This window comes from Hyperolius riggenbachi, chromosome 4 (genome assembly GCF_040937935.1).
Source record: "Hyperolius riggenbachi isolate aHypRig1 chromosome 4, aHypRig1.pri, whole genome shotgun sequence".
Taxonomy (NCBI): domain Eukaryota; kingdom Metazoa; phylum Chordata; class Amphibia; order Anura; family Hyperoliidae; genus Hyperolius; species Hyperolius riggenbachi.
This window is the reverse complement of record NC_090649.1, coordinates 448,246,063-448,263,807: the sequence shown is the minus strand read 5'-3', so window position 1 is coordinate 448,263,807 and position 17,745 is coordinate 448,246,063. Positions and strand designations below refer to the sequence as shown.

The 17,745-nt window shown below is 45.4% G+C and overlaps 1 protein-coding gene across 1 annotated transcript in view; it reads right to left on the bottom strand.

Moving 5' to 3' along the window:
- GLP1R (glucagon like peptide 1 receptor) overlaps window positions 1–17,745 on the bottom strand; it is a 293,472-nt gene that overhangs the window by 174,547 nt on the left and 101,180 nt on the right. Inside the window, exon 5 of the mRNA XM_068233438.1 lies at window positions 2,131–2,246. Coding sequence (XP_068089539.1) covers window positions 2,131–2,246 — 116 coding nt within the window. The remainder of the gene's footprint in view (window positions 1–2,130; window positions 2,247–17,745) is intronic.

The window sequence follows — 17,745 nt, the reverse complement described above, 5'->3', positions numbered from 1 at the left end:
CTGTTACCAATACACAGATGCCGGGACAGGAAGGAGATGGAAGCTGTGAACATCGGCAGAAGACAGGTGAGTTTTAACTACTATGCCCGCTCTCCCCACTGCTGCAGCCACCTTCCTATCTAACCTGTACGGCAGGGCACCTACCTGTCTAATCTATACTGCAGGGCACCTACCTATCTAATCTATACTGCGGGGCACCTACCTATCTCATCTATACTGCAGGCACCTATCTAATCTATACTGCAGGGCACCTACCTAACTAATCTATACTGCAGGGACCTATAATCTATACTGCGAGGCACCTACCTATCTAATCTATACTGCAGGCACCTACCTATCTAATCTATACTGCGGGGCACCTACCTATCTAATCTGTACTGCAGGCACCTTTCTAATCTATACTGCAGGGCACTTAGCTATCTAATCTATACTGCAGGCACCTATCTAATCTATACTTCGTGGCACCTACCTATCTAACCTATACTGCAGGCACCTATCTAATCTATACTGCGGTGCACCTACCTATCTAATCTATACTGCGGGGCACCTATCTAACATGTACTGCAGGGCACCTACCTATCTAATCTATACTGCAGGCACCTATCTAATCTATACTGCGGGGCACCTACCTATCTAATCTATACTGCGGGGCACCTATCTAACATGTACTGCAGGGCAACTACCTATCTAATCTATACTGCAGGCACCTATCTAATCTATACTGCGTGGTACCTACCTATCTAATCTATACTGCAGGCACCTATCTAATCTATACTGCGGGGCACCTACCTATCTAACCTGTACTGCAGGGCACCTACCTATCTAATCTATACTGCAGGCACCTATCTAACCTGTACTGCAGGGCACCTACCTATCTAATCTATACTGCAGGCACCTATCTAATCTATACTGCGGGGTACCTACCTATCTAATCTATACTGCAGGCACCTATCTAATCTATACTGCGGGTACCTACCTATCTAATTTATACTGCAGGCACCTATCTAATCTATACTGTGGGGCACCTACCTATCTAATCTGTACTGCAGGGCACCTACCTATCTAATCTATACTGCAGGGCACCTACCTATCTAACCTATACTACAGACTCCTATTGAATCTATACTGCAAGCACCTATCTAATCTATACTGAAGGGCACCTACCTATCTAACCTATACTGCAGGCACCTACCTAATCTACACTGTGGGGCACCCACCTATCTAACCTATACTGCAGGCACCTATCTAATCTATACTGCAGGGCACCTACCTAATCTATACGGTGGGGCACCTACCTATCTAATCTATACCTCAGGCACCTATCTAACCTATACTGGAGGCACCTACCTATCTAATCTGTACTGTGGGCACCTACCTATCTAACCTATACTGGGGACACCTACTTATCTGAACTATACTGCAGGCACCTACCTATCTAACCTATACAGAGTGTGTGTTTCCACAGTTTGTGCGTGTGTTTCCACAGCATATCTGTGTGTGTGTGTGTGTGTGTGTGTGTGTGTGTGTGTGTGTGTGTGTGTGTGTGTGTATGTATGTGTGTGTATCCACAGCATATGTCTCTAGGCCCAGCATATGACACTCGCCCCAGGCCCCGCGTACACTATGGCTCCCTGCACTCTGCAAATCCATTTTCTGAGTACGATTCCGTTTCCAATTCCGATTTTCCCTGAATACATTCAACAGAAAAACGGCTCAAAAAATGCAGCATGCAGTAAAGATTAAAAATCGGAATCAGATTTAAAAAACGATTAAAAGCGGAATCGGATTCGCATGCAATGTTCAGGGAGCCTAAGGCCACCTCTAACGGGTGGCCTGTCTTTGAAAGCCCGAGTGTTTCCGAAGACTGCCAAAGTCTCCCCAACCCAGAAAAGAGTAGTCCACGACCAATTGGTCATGGTGAGCTGCTAATGAGGGAGCCTGTGGGTAATGCGGACACCAGTAGGAGAATGGGCTCTATAGGACCCAGAGCCTTCCCTCTGCTTAGGTAAGTTTCTGTTTTTAATTTTTAAACTCACTTCAGTCTCCTTTTAAAGAAATTATGAATTTTGATGCAAAATTAGGATTTTGTGAAATTCTAGTTCATCACTATTGTTGAATTTTTACCTTCACTGCTCGGTCCTCACATTCTGACAAGTTCCTCCAGGGGACGCTGTGGTTCTCTCTGGTGTCTCTCAGCAACCAGGTGCCCTCCAGGGTACAATAGCGGAACACCTTGCCTTGCATCACTGCCATGAGATAAGAAGACAAAATCATCATCATGTTTTATCTCAGGATATTGTTCCCAATTGTCGTACATTTTCTTTATTCCACCACAAGGTTGGCGTTCACCCAGTTTGTTGCCATCCTGTCAGCTCTACCACCCAAGGGATTGCCAATACAAAGAGGGTCTGCTTCAGCACCTGCATGGCACTAAGTAATGCCGGACGGACTTTACTAAGAACAACCATCAGAATTTGTGTGTCTTTTTTTTTTTAAGTAAACATTTGTTCTTAACAGTGATAAGAACAGTGACACTTTGCGGAAATGGATAAGGGGTATATCAGTACCCATTTCACCTGGGAGGCAGACATCTTGGTGCTCCCCTTGATCTTAAAGGGGGCACCCAGTTTCCCCCCTAAGCTGTGCCCCCGAGCCTACAACCACAAGCATTGGGGTAGTTACCCATTCCTCCTACTCAGCTCCAGAGGTGGGGATGAGCCTGCATGGCTGACAAGGGGTTAAAGAGGCTTGGGAGTGGAGCACACATTATTTATTTTTTATGCCAGGGATACTTATACAGCAGTACTATGGCTGTACGATTCCAAACAAAAAAATTGACATTTTCCCTAATACTCACCTTTCTCTTGGCAGTAAATTCACTGCTTTTCCCAGGGACCTATACACAGCTTCAGTACCGATCAATTCATGTTTCGACTTGTTCCCACTTACATACCCCTAATACCCAGGCCTGAAAGATTGGTCATAACGGCACGTATGGAGGCTTTCCTATAAACTGCAGAAGTAGTTGCCATTTAGTCCAAAATTCGTCTGCAATTTTGTAGAAAATTTTGGTGAGAAAAATCAATCCAATTGTCTTGCGAGATCAGACTTGTTGATCTTGCTTACTCAATCCTACTACCCATTATTTATAGCATGCCAACACATTATTCAGTGCAGGGGTGCAGCTTGGCCCAGGCAAACCAAGGAACGTCTTGGGAGTCTCACCCCCAGCAGGGGCCTCCCATGCTGCCAGGGCCACCACCCAGTCTGTGACATGTATGGCCATCGCTGCTTTCCCGTCACTCACACACAGGCCTCAGATCAGCGGCAACGTAAACACGGAGGGCCTGATTCACAAAGCGGTGCTAACCCAGTTAGCACACCTAAAAGACTTTAGGCATGATAACCATTGCACCATGCTGGTGAAAAGCCAGTTTAGGTGTGATAAGTTTAGGCGTGATAAGTTTATGCATGCTAAGTTTAGGCATGCTAAGTTTAGATAAGTTTAGATCGAACGCAAAGTCCCGCACGCAAAGCAGCGCCATTAACCTCCTTAGCGGTAACCCCGTGTGTGACACGGGGTAAGCCGCCGGAGGGTGCCGCTCAGGCCCTGCTGGGCCGATTTAAATAATTTTTTTTTTGCTGGACGCAGCTAGCACTTTGCTAGCTGCGCCAGCACCCCGATCGCCGCCGCCGCGCGCCCGATCGCCGCTATCCGGTGCGGCGCGCGCCCCCCCCCCAGACCCCTGCGCTGCCTGGCCAATCAGTGCCAGGCAGCGCCAAGGGGTGGATCGGGTCTCCCAATGACGTCCCGACGTCGCTGACGTCAGTGACGTCATCCCGCCCCGTCACCATGGCGACGGGGGAAGCCCTCCAGGAAATCCCGTTCTTTGAACGGGATTTCCTGATCGCCTATCGCCGGAGGCGATCGGCGGGGCTGGGGGGATGCCGCTGAGCAGCGGCTATCATGTAGCGAGCCCTGGGCTCGCTACATGATTTAAAAAAAAAAAAACTTAAAAAAAAACTGCTGCGCTGCCCCCTGGCGGTATTTTTCATACCGCCAAGGGGGTTAAACTCTATGCGAAGTGCACCAGACTTTTCTAGCGCAAAACTTTTGATCAGCTGTGCACTGCGGTGCTAACCCAGTTGGTGCTTAAACTTATCATGCCTAAACTTATCACACCTAAACTTAACATGCCTAAACTTATCACACCTAAACGTATCACACCTAAACTTATCATGCCTAAACTGAGTTTAGGCATGATAAAGGGCTTTTCACCAGCGTGCTAACTGTTAGCACCGCTTTGTGAATCAGGCCCCGAGTATACTTCAGTTGTGGAAGTGAGGTATTTGGTCATTTCCTGCATTTGAAGTGTACCGCATGGCTTCTTTGTGCTGCTTTCCATTCTTTAGGTCACCCCTGATCTGCAGGTGTGTGAGTGTTGGGGATATGGAGGCAGCGGGAACCTACGTACCCCCACTGACACCAATGCCCTATATGAAGGAAGCACCTGGCTACCTATAGTGGAGGTGGCACCCTATACTGGAGAGACCTTGGCTATATATACTAGGGGTGGTTACCTATACTGAAAACAAAAAAGAAAGAGAACACAGAGAGCCCGATATAGTGTAGTATGTATTGAAACTGGGAAAATGAAGGTAAGTAAACAATAATACTCACAAACCAGGGTTACCGATTAGGTAACCACTGTAAATGCAGATGGGGAGATTAGGACCTGTCCCCACTCAGGATTAATGCTGGATACACATGTTGAGATTTCCCGTTCGATTCCCGGGATCGAACGGATCGAATCGATTATTTCCAACATGCTCGATTCGGATTTCTATCGTTTCTGCCATCGATTCGGCATACTTAACATGCAAATCGACGGCAGAAGCGCTCAAAATCCGAATCAAGCATGTTGGAAATAATCGATTCGATCCGTTCGATCCCGGGAATCGAACAGGAAATCTCAACGTGTGTATCCAGCATAAGATGTCACTCTCTGTAGATCGGAAAAGTAAGGGTATATCACCCCTCCACCAGGGGTGGACACAGGTATCATGTAAAGGTGAACAGAGGTGCCAACAGGATAAAATATGCTAAAATTTCTAAAAATGCTAGGAAGGCAGCAGTGGACTTACCTCCCCAAAGCAGACATGAAACTGTCAGTTTTCAAAACAAATTCAATTTATTCACATACTCCAGAATACAAAGCAACGCGTTTCGCAGGTATATTCCAGATTCCTCAGGCAATAACAGGAAGGAGTATCTAACAGTTCAAAGTCTTGATAACGGCAAGCGCCAAGAGGGGAAAATGTAAACAGCAGCCCTTCTTACACTGTTAACCACTTGAGGACCCACCCTTTACCCCCCCTTAAGGACCAGCGCTGTGTTGAGTGATCTGTGCTGGGTGGGCTCTGCAGCCCCCAGCACAGATCATGTAGCAGGCAGAGAGATCAGATCACCCCCCTTTTTTCCCCACTAGGGGGATGATGTGCTGGGGGGGTCCGATCTCTCCTGCCTGCATGTGGCTGGCGGGGGGGGGGGGGGGCACCTCAAAGCCCCCCTCCGCGGCGAAATTCCCCCCTCCCTCTCCTACCTGCTCCCCCCCCGGAGATCAGGGCTGCACAGGACGCTATCCGTCCTGTGCAGCCAGTGACAGGACGTCCCCTGTCACATGGCGGCGATCCCCGGCCGCTGATTGGCCGGGGATCGCCGATCTGCCTTACGGTGCTGCTGCGCAGCAGCGCCGTACAATGTAAACAAAGCGGATTATTTCCGCTTGTGTTTTCATTTAGCCTGCGAGCCGCCATCGGCGGCCCGCAGGCTATTCACGGAGCCCCCCGCCGTGAATTGACAGGAAGCAGCCGCTCGCGCGAGCGGCTGCTTCCTGATTAATCAGCCTGCAGCTGGCGACGCAATACTGCGTCGCTGGTCCTGCAGCTGCCACTTTGCCGACGCGCGGTATGAGTGCGCGGTCAGCAAGTGGTTAATGGCAGGGTTCTCAAACTTTGCACAGTTGGTTACTGGGTGACTGGGATTAACATTCAGAAAAGTACCCACAGTCCCGTCCCTAAGAGACTGGAAAAAACTGGTAAATTCTGTACTCCCACTATATAAGATCACCTATCAGTCAAGGAACCAATTTAAAAAATTTGATAGGGTATGGTCCAAATGGGTCAACGCTTCGGAAACCACAATTCCCAACCTTGACATTAATGTGGCTGTTCAAGATCTACAATGGATCTAAATTCGTTAGAGGCAGGTCTGTTCAGATGGGTATTCATGTTGCATTATATAGTTGCTGTGAGTTCAGACTATTATATGCATATATATTCATGTATAATTTGTATTCTTGCTGGAAACTCTTTCTTCTTTATGTACTGTTTTCTTTGGAAATTAATAAAAACTCTCTTTAAAAAAAAGAAAAAAAACATTCAGAAAAGTGGATGGAGTCTAAAAAAGTCAATCAACATTCACCTATTGATTTTCAAGGGGAATATTTAACCACTTGATGACCACAGTGGTAAACCCCCCTAAAGACCAGGCTAATTATTACTAAAATGGCCACTGCAGCTTTAAGGCCAAGCTGCAGGGCCACACAACACAGTACACGAGTGATTAACCTTCCCTTTTCCCCCCACCAACAGAGCTCTCTGTTGGTGGGGTCTGATCGCCCCCCAGTTTGTTTGTTTTTTATCAATATTTATGTTTTTTTAAAATATTTTTTACTATTTCTTTAATTTTTTTTTTTTTAGAAAACCCCTCCCTCCCTCCAGCCGTCCAATCAGGCTGATCGCAGCGCTGCACTGTGTAAATAGACGGTGATCATGCCTTCTAACAGTCTCCCGAGCGGCAATAGCCGCTCAGAGACTGAATATTGGACGGAGCTCTGCCCCCGAGAAGGAGATGCACGCGCAGCCGGCTCCAGGACCTGACGCCAATTGGCATTAGGCTGTCCTGGGGCTGCCGCCGCGGCCACGCCCATTGGCGTGGAGCGGTCTTTGAGTAGTTAATTGCTGCCATTCTTGCACTGTTAATGGCACAAGCCTCAAACCTGGTACAGTTGGTCATTGGATGACTGGGGATCTAATTCAGAAAAGGGGGTAGAGCCACTGCCAATCAGATACCCGGGCAACACCAGGCCATCAGCTAGTTATGGGATAGGGGCCTATGACTGAGGAAGAGAGAGAGCAACAAATTATGCACTGCTTGGGGCCAAAGAGACCTTAGCAGCACCCCTGACACAAAGCTGATCTGCGCATCAAATACTTTGTGATGTAGGTTGAGAATTTAACACAAACAAATTTAGTATAAACACAAAAACATTACACAGAGCAGAGTGGGGCCCAGAAAAAGAACGAGATGATTGAGGATTAGATCCGGTAGGTTAGGAAATGAAAGAAGTACAAATACTGCCAAGAAAGTCTTTTTAACAAATAATGACAGTTGAAGTATTTCATAAATAGGGGGCAATAGGTTACTAATTCAGCATTGTCCTGTTCATGATCTGACCGCAGTGTATTGATTTTTCTGTAAGTCACGCTGACACTTTAGCTGACGTTTGTGGATCGTTTCCTGAGAATCAGTCAGTGTTCTCTGCTGTGTCTGACTATGAAGGCAGATAATGAGAAATAACACATGAACGTGGGAATAAATTCCTTTAAAGGGAACCTGAAGAGAGAGGAATATGGAGGCTGCCATATTTATTTTCTTTAAAACAATGCAGATAGCCTGGCTCTCCTGCTGGTCCTCTGCATCTAATACTTGTAGCCATAGACCCTGAACAAGCATGCAGATCAAATGTTTCTGAATAAAATCTGACAAAATTAGCTGCATGTTGGTTTAAGGTGTGTGATTCAGACACTAGTAGTACTGCAGCTGCATTTGCATTGTTTAAAAGTAAATCAAAATGTCATCCTCCATAGTCCTCTCTCTTTGTTTGTCCTTTAATAAATTGACCACTACAGGTGGTGTTCCCTTAAAAGGAAGCATCAGGCAAAATATAGAAAATGAAATCTACTTTCCCGGGGCTTCCTCCAGCCCCTGGCAGCCAAAACATCCCAGGATCCCCTCCATTGGAGATGCTGACCTCCTCAGGTCGGCATCTACTGCATCTGTATGAGAGCCGCTCGTGGTTGTGCTGGCGTGGTTCGGAGTGTACTGCGCAGGTGCTTTAGTTCTGCGCCTAAGCAGTATACTCTGAACCACGTCAGCAAGATTTTTCCTGATGCTTCCTTTAAGGACCAGAGCAATTTTCACATTTCAGCGCTCCTCCCATTCATTCACTAATAACTATATTACTACGTAACACAACAACAAAAAATCTATGGTTTTTTTTTTTTTTGCCACCAATTAGGCTTTCTTTGCGTGGTACTTTTTGCTAAGAATTATTTTATTCCATTTGAATTTTAATGTGAACAATAAGATAAAAATTGAAAAAAATAATATTTCTCAGTTTTCAGGCATTATAGTTTTAAAATAAAATGTGCTATTGTGGATAAAGCCCACGCAATTTATTTGCCGATTTGTCTATTACAACATTTAAATTATATCTCTAGTACAAAGTATGGCGACAATATTTTATTTGTAAATAAAGGTGTATTTGTTTCATTTTCGTTGTTTACAGAGTACACAATGGGCTCGATTCCCTAACCAGTGATAACTGAGTTATCACATGTAGAGGCCCTGTTCAGACTGTCAGCTTTTGTAGAACGCGTATAAATTCAAAGAAACGCAAGTTGAAAAACGCATGCGTTTTTCTTGCATTCGAATGCGTTTTCTATTGCGTTTTGCATACACACGTGACCCGGGGAAAAAAAAAAAGAATTATGGGAACCGCAGAGGGAAAGGTACGCTAAACCGTAATAGTACACGTTTTTGATACGCGTCCATAGACTTTCATGGCGTCTGTGTCTGTGCGTGACGCACAGAGCTACGTGCAGCAATGCGAATGAGAAACATATGCGTTCCATACGCATACATGTGAACAAGGCCATTAGAAAACATTAGTAGCCGTTTCTGTGCGCAAAATCTTTCTGTATGCATTCTGTAAAAACGGCTAGGAATGCACATAGTCTGAAAAGGAAGTCTTTGCACGTGCAAACTAGGACGCTATGTAGTTTGCACTGCAAAGCTGTTGCTGTTCGCATGCTATTTTAGCTCGTGTACAGCATTACACGTTGCGCATGAACGGCGCTATGCGTTTGCGCACAAAATCAGCCACTTCATGTGCTAAGTATCCTTAGCACGTGAAGTCATTACTTATCATGCAACTTCGCACGTGAAGCAGCTGATTTTGCATGCGAAGCGCTGCGCGCAAAACCTTTCGAGCACAAACTCTTACGCACATATTAGCTCATGAAGAGCCAGTTTGCACGTGCTAAGCAGCTTTTCAGTGGTGTGCTAACACTTAGCACGCTTTTGTGAATCAAGCCCCATAACACTAACAACAAGCTCTTATTTGCAAAAATAACAGTAATATACCCCCATGACATACATATTTAAAAAGTTGAGTCCATAAGGTAACTATTTATGTATTTTTTAATGGCACTTTTTATTACAAGTGATTACTTTGGTAATCATGGGAGAAGAGGGCAAGTAAGAGGATAATTAATGGTTTATTTAATTTCATGTTATGTATGTAGTTGTAATTTTGCAATTTGGCCATTAGATGTTGCCCCCCCCCCCCCCCCCCACACACACACACACACACACACACACACACACACACACACACACACTTTATATTCCTGTGTATAGTTCACAGGAATTGCTATGTGTGTGGTTTTACTTTCATTTTGTCAATGACCACCAGCATCTCACTGATGTTGGTGATTACTGATCAGAGGAACTTTGATCAGTGAATAGGAACCGATCAGTCTACTAATAAGCGGTGATGTGCACACATGAGGGTGCACGCACAGTGGCGATCGTGGTGAAGAAGGTATATCTACGCCCTTTGAGTTAAGATGAAGTCTCCAGGGGTGTAGATATACTGTATGAAAACTTCTCAACAGTTAGGGTTAGGAGTCAGGTAGGGTGCCTGAGCAGGAGGGGGCAGTTAGGGTTAGGCATCAGGGGGAGGGTTCTATGAGAGAGAAGGGTTAGGTTTAGCTATGGTAAAATATCGGCATTTAATACCAATATTTTCCGATCCTTCTTTACACTTTGATAGTAGAATATCTGTAAATTTACTGATATTCTATCAGCTTTCCTGGATGCCCACATTTACAGGCGCCCTTTTATAGCACACAAAATCAATTGTAAAATCGATCATAAACCTGATCGGATCTTTCGAAAGTTATCGATTTGACTCGTCGATCTGAAGGGAAATTGCATGGTGTGTACCAGGCATTAGCCACAGACCCTGAACAAGCATGCAGATCACAAGTTTCTGACAAAAATCTGACAAGGTTAGCTACTTTTAGACACTAATAATGCATGAGGGATCAGCAGCAAATATGGCAGCCTCCATATAACACAGAGGTTTCCTTGAAGCTTTTTTTCTCAGGATTGTAATCCAATCAGGGCCGTAGCTACTATAGGAAAAAATGGGCAATTGCCCCAGGGCCCCAGAGCCTGTAGGGGCCCCCAAGGTGTCCCTCTCCCATCCTAAATGTTGCTCCCCAGGGACTCTGCAGAGTCTGTTAAGTTGGGAGGTGATTGGGGGAGGGTCAGCAGCCAGCTCAGGGGCCCAGGAGGGAAATTTTACTGCAACAAAGGATCTCTAATGGCACTTTTTGGTCAGGGGGTGTCTGTTGGGGGGGCCCCAGGCTAATTTTGCCCTAGGGCCCAATTGTTACTTGAACCGGCCCTGAATCCAATCACATTTCTTCCATAATCAACATAGCTCATAATATAGCAATTATGATTGTAATGATACATGGAGATAGATGTACTGTAGTTATTTCCATTATTTGGCATGTGGTGGAAGTATTTTTTAAATTATTGTTATTATTATAATATTATTATAGCCCTAGAAAATAAATCTTTAGAACACAAAGGAATTTGGTTGTCCACTGAAGAGCTGCTCGGCAGTTCGTTTCATTCTCTGCATGATTTCTGTAGCCACACAGTAGCTTGAAAAGGCGTTTTATGTCTGCTTGCTGTTGTTTTGAAATCCTGTGCTGCAATCACACCGCCAGCAGCCCAGGTGAGTATTGTGCATACAAATCTATTGACCTATCAGCCTCACATCGCTCGTCTGTTTCGTCTCCCTGGCTGGCAGAATGCTGAATCTCAACTCCTGCCCTCTCACACGGGTAACTCACAGCTGATTATTTCCCAAAATCTCTGTCCACCTCTCCAACTCACATAACCAGTATTGTTGATTGTAATGTGTAATTTCACTTCCTAGATATTTCACACAAAAAATTCACAATTATATGTCATTTCAAAATTGTTTGGATTTCAAGTATTCCATTCAAAAATGTATTATTCGGACTATAAGATGCTCCTGACCATAAGACGCACCTAGGTTTAGAGGACAAAAACCAGGGGAAAAAATAACCTATAATAACGAAACCTGGTGCATCCATGGTGAATGGGTATCTTAAATCCAGACTGAAAACCCACCAGGCCCTGAAGGGTGGCTTCAAAACGTCAAATGATCGATTAATAGCAGAAACAAAATTTATAAATCGGTTCAAAGCTGTGGAGAAGGGTTTGAATAAAGACAACAACTTTTTATATTGGTATGAGGCTGATGATATTTGAACTTTCTCAGCCATTCTAGCTCAACTTGTGAACTAAGAATTTACGATACCTCTGGGTCAATCCTAATCCCAGGTCTGTGAGCATCGAGTAAACAAGGATCCTTATCTCAGCTAACAACCTCTAACCTCATTTAGATGGTCTGTTGAATTTAGGCATCTTAATGACATGTATTTATGCTTGAAAAAAATATCTGTTTTCCCTTTTGATGTTGCATGTATATAGCTGTCTGTACCACCAGCCTGCAAACTAACAGGATGTAAGCCAGACGAAGGCTGCAAAGCCGAAAGCTTGCTTATTTTTATTCATTTTTAGTTAGCCAATAAACGGTATCATCCTGATTTATAACTTCTTGCTATGGGAGAAAAGCACTATAAAAATGTTATTGTTGTTATTGTGGATTATGCCCCCTTGTACCTCTTGTGTCTCCTTGTGTCCTTCTCTGTCCTCCTTGTGTCCACCTCTGTCCTCCTTTATGCCCCTTTGTGCCCCCCTTGTATCCTCCTCTATGCCCCTTTGTGTCCTCCATTTGTCCCCCTGTGTCCTCCTCTGCATGGGTGCAGTACAGGGAGTCCCCGACATTGCGGTGGGTTGGAGGTTGGTATTGGCAGCATTCACAAGTCAGGAACTCCCTGCATTTGGACTATAAGATGCAGTGACATTTCCCCCCACTTTTGGGGTAGAAAAAGTGAGTCTTATAGTCCAAATACAGTTAATTGCAAAAAAAAAAAAAATTGCACAGTTTGGGGTTTTATATTATGCTGACAGTTTACAAGTTCCATTTTCTTGTACCTTACCATAAAAAGGCATTATTTTCGTCTTGCCTTCCAGGGCTACAGTCTCTATTTGTCATGCTCTTTTGACGGAATACTTCTATGTGATAAGTGATTGTACTCTTGACTGTTCTCCTGGTGACGTGTTTACTTCCTGTCTAACATGAAAAGTCAATAAAACATGTTTAAAGAAGAAAAAAAAACATTGCGAAAATCAGGAACAAGTGGGAATAAGTGGGACGTGTGGTTGCGAAGTTCCAGAGGGTCTCAGCCCAGTGGTCCACTGGAAGATGTGGAAAACCTCTGGCGGGTCGAGATGCTTCTCTCTACCGAGGTTAGTATGTGACGTTCTCTCTTTTTTAAGTCACAGGTTTGCTTTAAAGGATACCTTAGTTCTGAAAACATGGCAAAAATGACGCCCTGTGTGTGTATGGGGAGTAGTGTAAAAACTTACCGCACCTCTCTTGCCCCGGCGTCAGCCTCTATTTAGCTATAAAGCGGCCTGTTCCGAAGTCCTGGTCGGCAGGGTCCGCACATGCGCAGTATGTCCCCGGGAATATGCACACACTCAGGTTCCACTTACCTGAGGCTTCCTCCAGCCCATGGTAGCCGTCCTGTACCCTCGCCACAGCTCCGGTGTCTCCCAGTCCCCTCCGCTGGAGCAGCCGACCTCGCCAGGTAGGGTTCCGGGTCGGCTTCTTCTGCGCTCCACGGCACGGGTCACGTGGTTCCCCCGAGGTCATCAGGACGGTACTGTAGAGAATCTATAAATCTTTGTCTGCAAAACTTTGTATGATTCGTTATCAGTGGCAGAGCAGATGCAGTCATTTGAACAATTGCGTAGAGAGCAGAAAGTTATTTCTCTCCTTGCCCTTAGTTGTCAGCAGGGATGGTCGTAGTCAGCCAACTTCGCTACGCTGGAAATACGCGTAGTTTTACGCAATTACGCTTCGCCAAACTACGGCTTCGAAAACAAACATTCGCTTCATATGCATTTCGTAGAATACGTAGTGTATGCGGATACATATGCCCGTATGCAGAAAATTGTACGCATTAATTTCTTTATAAATGCATATACTGGGAACCCTTCTATGCGTACATTCCCCTTTCCAATGCGTATGCATACAATCGCATGCGGAAAATTAGACGCGAGTAACGCATTCGTAGTTCACTACGCAGTACACATGTTAAATACTAATAGTAGGAGTAAGCTACGTGTAGCGGTACTTCGCTATGCGTAAATTCGTAAGCGTAGTTTTGAAACTTCGCCTATGAACTACAATGCGTAGATGCGAACTACGATGCGTAAATTCGCACTGGCGTAGTTTCTGCTCATCCCTGGTTGTCAGTCTCTCAGGACTGGGCCGGCCCCTGTGGCATTTGGGCCCTCCTGCGGCTGCATCCCTTGCAGGGCCTATTGTTACGCCCCTGGCTACGAAGTTTGACATAGTGCACATGCTTAGAATGCTTCTGGCCATGGGAGCGCGATCAAGGATGCTTGCCAGCAGGCCAACACATTCAAAGTCCTGCATGACTCTGCTGCAGTAGTTGAACAAAAAAGCTGAGCAAGGAGGAGGACCGGCGAGAGACATACAAGCCTAACAATGTTTATTTTCGCCTAGCTAATCAAATCCCACTCCTCTCCATGGGTCCTCTGTACCTCCCCCCTCCCCACCCCACCCAGAGATCAACAGAAGAGTGTCGCCACAGGGGATCAGGTACTGATACCCACTGGGCGACACACCTCGTACATGCGTATTCGGCTTTATGCAGATCACATGTTTCTGACTTAACTTTGTCTGAATTTGCAGCATACTTGTTTAAGGTGTAAGAATATACAGAGGAAATAGTAGAATAAAGTCTCCTGATTTTAAGCATCCCAGAATTTTATTTGCTTTAGCTGCTGCTGCTTGGCATAGAATATAGTTGTTTAACTTGATATCAACCAGTATTGCCAAGTTCTTCTCCAAGTCTAATGTTCCCAGCTGTTATCCATTTATCTTATATGGTGCTCTAACATTGGCATGACCAAGGTGCATGACCTTACATTTATCTACATTAAATGTAATCTGCCATTTGTCTGCCCACATGCCACGTTGTCAGATCCTGTTGTAATATGTCACTATCCTGCTTAGTGTTGATAATTCTGCATAATTTTGTATCATTTGCAAAGATGATAACATTTCTTTGTATTCCATCCAGATCTTAAATAAATAATTGATAAAGGATTGGACCAAGTACTGACCCTTGCGGAACCCATTGCTAAAAGGTTCGCGTTTTGAGTATGATCCATTTACCACCACTCTTCGTCTTCTGCCCCTTAACCATTTCTCTAGCCACATAGATATAATTTTCCCCTAGTACTTGTACCCTCAGCTTCTGCACCAGGCTATTGTGTGGAAGAGTGTCTGAAGCCTTTGCAAAGTCCAATTACAATCCCTCAGGTTCTGGCGGAAATAGCTAAGCTATCGGGTCCGCTCTACTGCGCAGGCACAAGACCTGATCGGGCTTGGCTATTTCAGCCAGAGCCTGAGGGGGAATCTGGTATTGCACCTGCGCTGGATTCCAAAGGTAAATATTGTGTTGCCCAGGGGTCTCAGTGCAGGAGGAAAGGTGAAGCCTCATTAGGATCCAGAGGCTTCCCCCTCCCAAGGTAAGTACCGTCCAGGGTCTCTTTTTTTTTCTTACAGGTTCTCTTTAATGCAGATGCAATTCTTTCATGCCTTAAGGTTCTAAAGCCATCTCTTTTACACCTCAATAGTCCAAAACGGTATACACATGTCTCACAATGTTGTGTAATTGGCGTACATACCTCCCACCTCTGTGTAAAAATGTTGTTGATCTGTTCACTGCATTGGCTGTTATCCACTCTTGTCTTGTATTAACTGTTGTATTGTATATTTTGTATTGTTATACCCTGTATGCTGTTGTACAGCCCATGGGCGTAGCAATCACCCCTGCGACCCCTGCCATCGCAAGGGGGCCCAGAGGCTTTGGGGGACCATCTTCTTGCTTCTCCCCAACAGCAAATGCAGTCAATTAGAGGAAAAAAACTGTTAGCTCACAAGAAAAAACATCCTTACTAGGGATGGTCACTGATATGCAAATTCTTCTGAGTATATGCAAATGTATGCAAATTATTATACAAATCTATGCAGATTGAAACTGGACCAATCAATTTAAACCTGGGTTTAAATGGATTGGTTGTGATCCAAGAAAAGCAAGTGTGGCACTCCTAGCAATCCAGGAAAGTTCAGTGGGTAGAATGACACTGGGCCAAAACTTCTCGCACAGTCAATCACTTGCACTATACAAATTCAGCCACTGACGTGTGCCCTGTGTACATAGTAGGAAGGAAGTATTGCATGAATTCACTGTAAACAAGAAGCAGATTCGGGCACCATCCGTCATTCAGCTCATTTATTAAAACAGCTTGTGCAATATGAGATGTCAAATGGATATCACCTGATTCTCATGACGATACTGTGCAGGATGGGGTGGAGGTGGGTGCTCAGGGTTGCAGAAGGGTCGGCGACGGCCGTTTCGCGTCCACCAGGACGCTTGGTCACGCTGCGTTCCACAAAATGGCCGCCGAAGCACTTCCGGTATATGACGGGGATAAGCCCCGCCCCTTCCGGTTGTGCGTCGGCGCCAGTGCTTGGAGGTGATTGGTCGGCGGGTCGAGGGAGCCCAGATCGCGGTACGCATGCGGGGCCTGGTGATGCGAAAAAGGTGCGACCTGCAGGTCGCACGGCTGACCTACGTAAAACATTTATACTGGAACTCAGCCGGCGTAGGTGTGGCAAAATAAGCCACACCGCCCTATTAACGCGTAATAGAGGTCAAGTGACCTCCGAGCATACCCAAGGAGGTGTATGCCACCAAGCTACAAAAAAACACATGCACACCCACGATCCAGGCGCCATCTCGTGGCCGATATAGTTAGTGCACTACGTGTGTTACATAAACATACAAGAATGATATAGTGACTAAAACCAAAACGTCGGGGCGTAAAAAAGGTAAGCAGGAGGTCATAATTTTACACTTTCTGGGGACATCTACCCCCATATAGCCTAAACTCACAAATAGAGTGCTATAGGCTATAGTAGAGGGATACGGGGGATACATCACAGTGTCGTCATAATTAGAAGGGGAGGGGGAAAGACAGCACGGGGCACCGGACAGTAATGCAATTTAACATATACAACACAGAAGATCACATAATACCTCAAAAGGGTTAACAATAAAAGATCTACTGGGCAAGATTTACTCCAAGGAGCATATCAGGGGTCTAGCATACATGAGAGCTCTATTTTGTCATTTAAACCAAGGGGGCCCATAGCATTGGTTTGTAGGATTAGCCAGGTTTCTCTCCTCAGTAGCATTTTCTCTCTATCGCCCCCTCGTCTTTGGGGCTCCACCCTTTCCAATATTGCGAATTTTAAACCTCTGCCATTCCCCCCATGTTCCTCATTCATATGTGTTACGAGCCTTGTCCCACTCTTTCCGGATTTTACCGAGCTTAAATGCTCCCCCATCCTAACCTTCAATGGGCGAGTGGTTTGGCCTATGTAATAGCGGCCACATGGGCAGAACATCACATACACCACAAAATCCGTGGTACAGGAAAAGAAAGCCCTAGCCTGGAAAACCTCCTTCCCCACCCGTACACTCCTCTGAAGTAGCATGTGGGGACAATGGACACAATGTCCACATCTGAAGTTTCCCTTGGGGATGGTTCTATTCAACCAATTTGTCTTCCTAGGGGTAATAAACTCACTCCGAGTGAGCATATTCCCCAAGGTGGGTGCCCGTCTAAAGGCCACCCGTGGTGGTCCCCCCACTTTCCTCGACAAGTCAGTGTCCTTCATGATAACGTCCCAGTGCCTAAAGATGGTCTTTCTAATCTTCTCTGCCATGGGGGTATAGTCAAAAGTAAAGGTCATTCTTTTACTATCTGATATTTTTCCTTTTTTTGAGACCAGCAAGTCCATCCTTTCCTGCTTTTTAGCACGTACTCTGGCTGCTCCCAGTTGGACAGAGTCATAGCCTCTTTTAATAAATCTTTCAGTCATCTCATCTGCCTGGCAGTCAAAGTCCGATTCTTTCTTATTATTTCTCCTCAATCTCAAGTACTGTCCATATGGGATTGCCCTGATGACATGTTTCGGGTGAAAACTATTAGCATGTAAGATTGTATTTGTCGCCGTCGGTTTTCTATAGCCCTTGCTCTGAATCCCACCGTCCCGAATC